Source organism: Rhododendron vialii, chromosome 11a, assembly GCF_030253575.1.
Source record: "Rhododendron vialii isolate Sample 1 chromosome 11a, ASM3025357v1".
NCBI classification, from domain to species: Eukaryota; Viridiplantae; Streptophyta; class Magnoliopsida; order Ericales; family Ericaceae; genus Rhododendron; species Rhododendron vialii.
Genome location: NC_080567.1, coordinates 13,559,195 through 13,562,152, shown reverse-complemented (window position 1 = coordinate 13,562,152; position 2,958 = coordinate 13,559,195). Strand labels below are relative to the sequence as shown.

The following is a 2,958-nucleotide window of genomic DNA, read 5'->3' as shown; positions in this document are numbered from 1 at the left end:
ATCGACTCAGATTCGATAATAAAATATTTCTACACTAAAATAATGTAAAGCACAACTTCAGTAAGGTTCCACTTGAACAGTGTACGTTTATAAAACTCTTTTTTGTTCATATATAAATCTATTAAATTTTGGGTTAGCCCAGTGCAGATTAGATTCTTGTTTCCGCGCGCCTTTGCTCAGGTTTAATTCTCATTAATTGCCAATAACTCTTGGGGCCATCTCACTCCACGCATAAGCGTGTGATACGCTATAGGAGGGACTGTAGGAATTAGTCCGAGATATGCGCAAACTAGCTAGCCTAACACACCTTGCATTACCAAAAACAAAACAAAAAAAAGACTAAACACAACAAACAAAAAAAAAGCAAACCGAGAGTCATTAATTACATGGAAGTGCACGGTAACATGCTAGCTGTTTTTCTCAACATGATTTTCTTCAATTTTCTTTTCTTTTCTATTCTCTTCTTTTCATTGCAATGCAAGCCCAGCTGTAACCTTTCATAAAGTTGAACGAAAGTCCTAAAGTGATTGGAAATTTGAACCAAATCATAGAACCACGCGTTAAAAAAAGTGAATCATATAAAAATTGCTTTAGTAGCTTTCATGGCTCCAAGGTAAGGAACAAAAAAAAGGCACTACCATGTCCCTTTTCCAACATCTCTCCTCACTCTAGTCTCTTCTCAAATAACCCCCCAAAAAAATCCTCATAAAATTTTCCATCTTCATCTGAAATGGCCCTAAGCAACAATGTCATCGGAGCTATCAATTTCGTGGCCATGCTCCTATCAATCCCAATCATCGGTGCCGGAATCTGGTTAGCCACTGAGCAAGACAATTCGTGTGTAAAAATCCTACAATGGCCTGTCATCATTTTAGGCATATTGATCTTGATTGTCGCCTTAGCCGGCTTTATTGGAGGGTTTTGGCGAATCCCGTGGCTTCTCGTTTTCTACCTCGTTGCCATGTTACTGCTTATCGTGTTACTTGTTGTTTTGGTGGTTTTTGTTTATATGGTCACGATAAGGGGTTCGGGGCACATTGAACCGAGCCGGGCTTACTTGGAATACCGGCTGGATGACTTCTCCGGGTGGCTTCGAAGGAGGGTTCAGAGATCTTATAAGTGGGATCGGATCAGGAGTTGCCTTAGCTCGACAAGTATGTGTGCTGAGTTGAACCAGAGTTATCGGATGGCTCAGGATTTCTTTAATGCACATCTTACCCCCTTACAGGTAAATTAATTAACTCCTTCCTTTTTTTTCCCACTTGTTTGTATAGACCCTTGTCAAAAAAATTGAAATCGGGATGGCCAATAATATATACTAGTTGTTCTTGGTTTGTTTCATCTGGATAGAGTATGATATACATGGATGTAAAACTTCAATAGAGAAGTTCACTTTTACTTTGGTTTATTAAATAAAAATATCGAGTACGTGTAATGGTGAAAAAATTCTTATATTGTAAAGTTTCTAATTTAACAGCATGAGTCACAACTAGAATGAATCTAGTTCACTTATTGCAAAAGTGGGTTACAACTGTATCATTATCTCGAAGAAAAATACTACTACCTACGTCACATTTTGTTTGCCCATTATTTCTTTTGTATCTTTTGTGTCATTATCTATATCTTTCAATTTATAATATTTTTTTTATGATTTCAACATGACTTTGTCTTATTGAACAAATTGAAATTTATCAAATAAGTTTCATATTACATATTTTTTAAGGGAAATCGATTTTCGAGCTCCACTTTTTACTGATGGCACTCCACTTTAACGTGAAGTTATTAGTAATTTCATGAACAAAGTGAAACGCTATCAGTGAAAAGTGAAGCACAAAAATCAAAATCCTTTTTTAAGATACATATTAAAAGATATAGGCAATAGACATAAAAAAAGACAAAATAAATAGTGAACAAACAAAATAGGATGAAGAGTGTATTAACTATCGGGGTCCACACTCCATAACATCTTCTTTTTTTTGCATTTCATACAAAGCATAACTTATAGCGTTGCTGATTAATATGCTCTCAATTGTTCTTGGAGTGATGTCCATGTCCAAGTAGGTTTTCTGAGTTTCCAAGAATCAAGAATAAAACAAGTGCTAATCAATGCAGTAAAGATATTCTTGAACAACGTTAGTGATAGCTTCTTTCCTATATATTCCTCATCTTTCTTTCTTTCTTTTATTTAACTCTTTATTCTTTGCAGTCGGGATGCTGTAAGCCCCCAACCCAATGCGGGTACACATTCGTGAACCCGACGTACTGGATAAGTCCCATAAACAACGCGGCGGACATGGATTGTCTCCAGTGGAGCAACGACCAGACGCAGCTGTGCTACTCGTGCGACTCGTGCAAAGCCGGGTTGCTGGCTAATCTGAGGAAGGAATGGAGGAGAGCCGATATCGTGATGATCGTAACGCTTGTGGCTCTGATTTCGGTGTATTTGATTGGGTGTTGTGCGTTTAGGAATGCTAAGACTGAAGATTTGTTCAGGAAATACCAGCAGGGTTATACATGATCAGCAATGAGACGTAGTAGTGGTGGCTTGGTGGTGTTTTGGTAAATCATAGAGTGCTAGTTTTTGGGGTGGCATTGGACATTTTTCTTTGTTTTTTAGACTATTGTAAAAGAAGATGCTTTCCGTGTTTTGATGCTCATTTGGTGGTAAAAGGTATTGTGCTTAGCTGATGAGATGGAGTACTATTGTGCAGGGAAAAAGTGGGATGAACGTGATTTGAGGAGGGCACCGAAAGTTATGAATTTGCTTTGACTCTAAAAAATAGTACTCCGTCTCAAAAAATTTCTTCGGTCTGTAAAAGGAAAACTCAAATATAATGCGTTTCTTCAAAACAAATTAATTTTTTTTTCATAAATTAAAAAAACTCATCGATATTTAGTGAGTTGTTGAAAATAATTTAAATTTTCCTTGCAAAACTTATATTATTTTTACACCCTCAT

At 36.7% G+C, this 2,958-nt stretch overlaps 1 protein-coding gene across 1 annotated transcript; it reads left to right on the top strand.

Annotated features, from left to right (window-relative positions):
* The first annotated feature begins 484 nt into the window (after positions 1 to 484).
* On the top strand, positions 485 to 2,688 carry LOC131308398 (protein TORNADO 2). Its single transcript, XM_058335323.1, has 2 exons — positions 485 to 1,228; positions 2,207 to 2,688. The coding sequence occupies exons 1-2, from the start codon at positions 731 to 733 to the stop codon at positions 2,516 to 2,518; spliced, it is 810 nt and encodes a 269-aa protein (XP_058191306.1). The 5' UTR covers positions 485 to 730; the 3' UTR covers positions 2,519 to 2,688.
* The last annotated feature ends 270 nt before the right edge of the window (positions 2,689 to 2,958 follow it).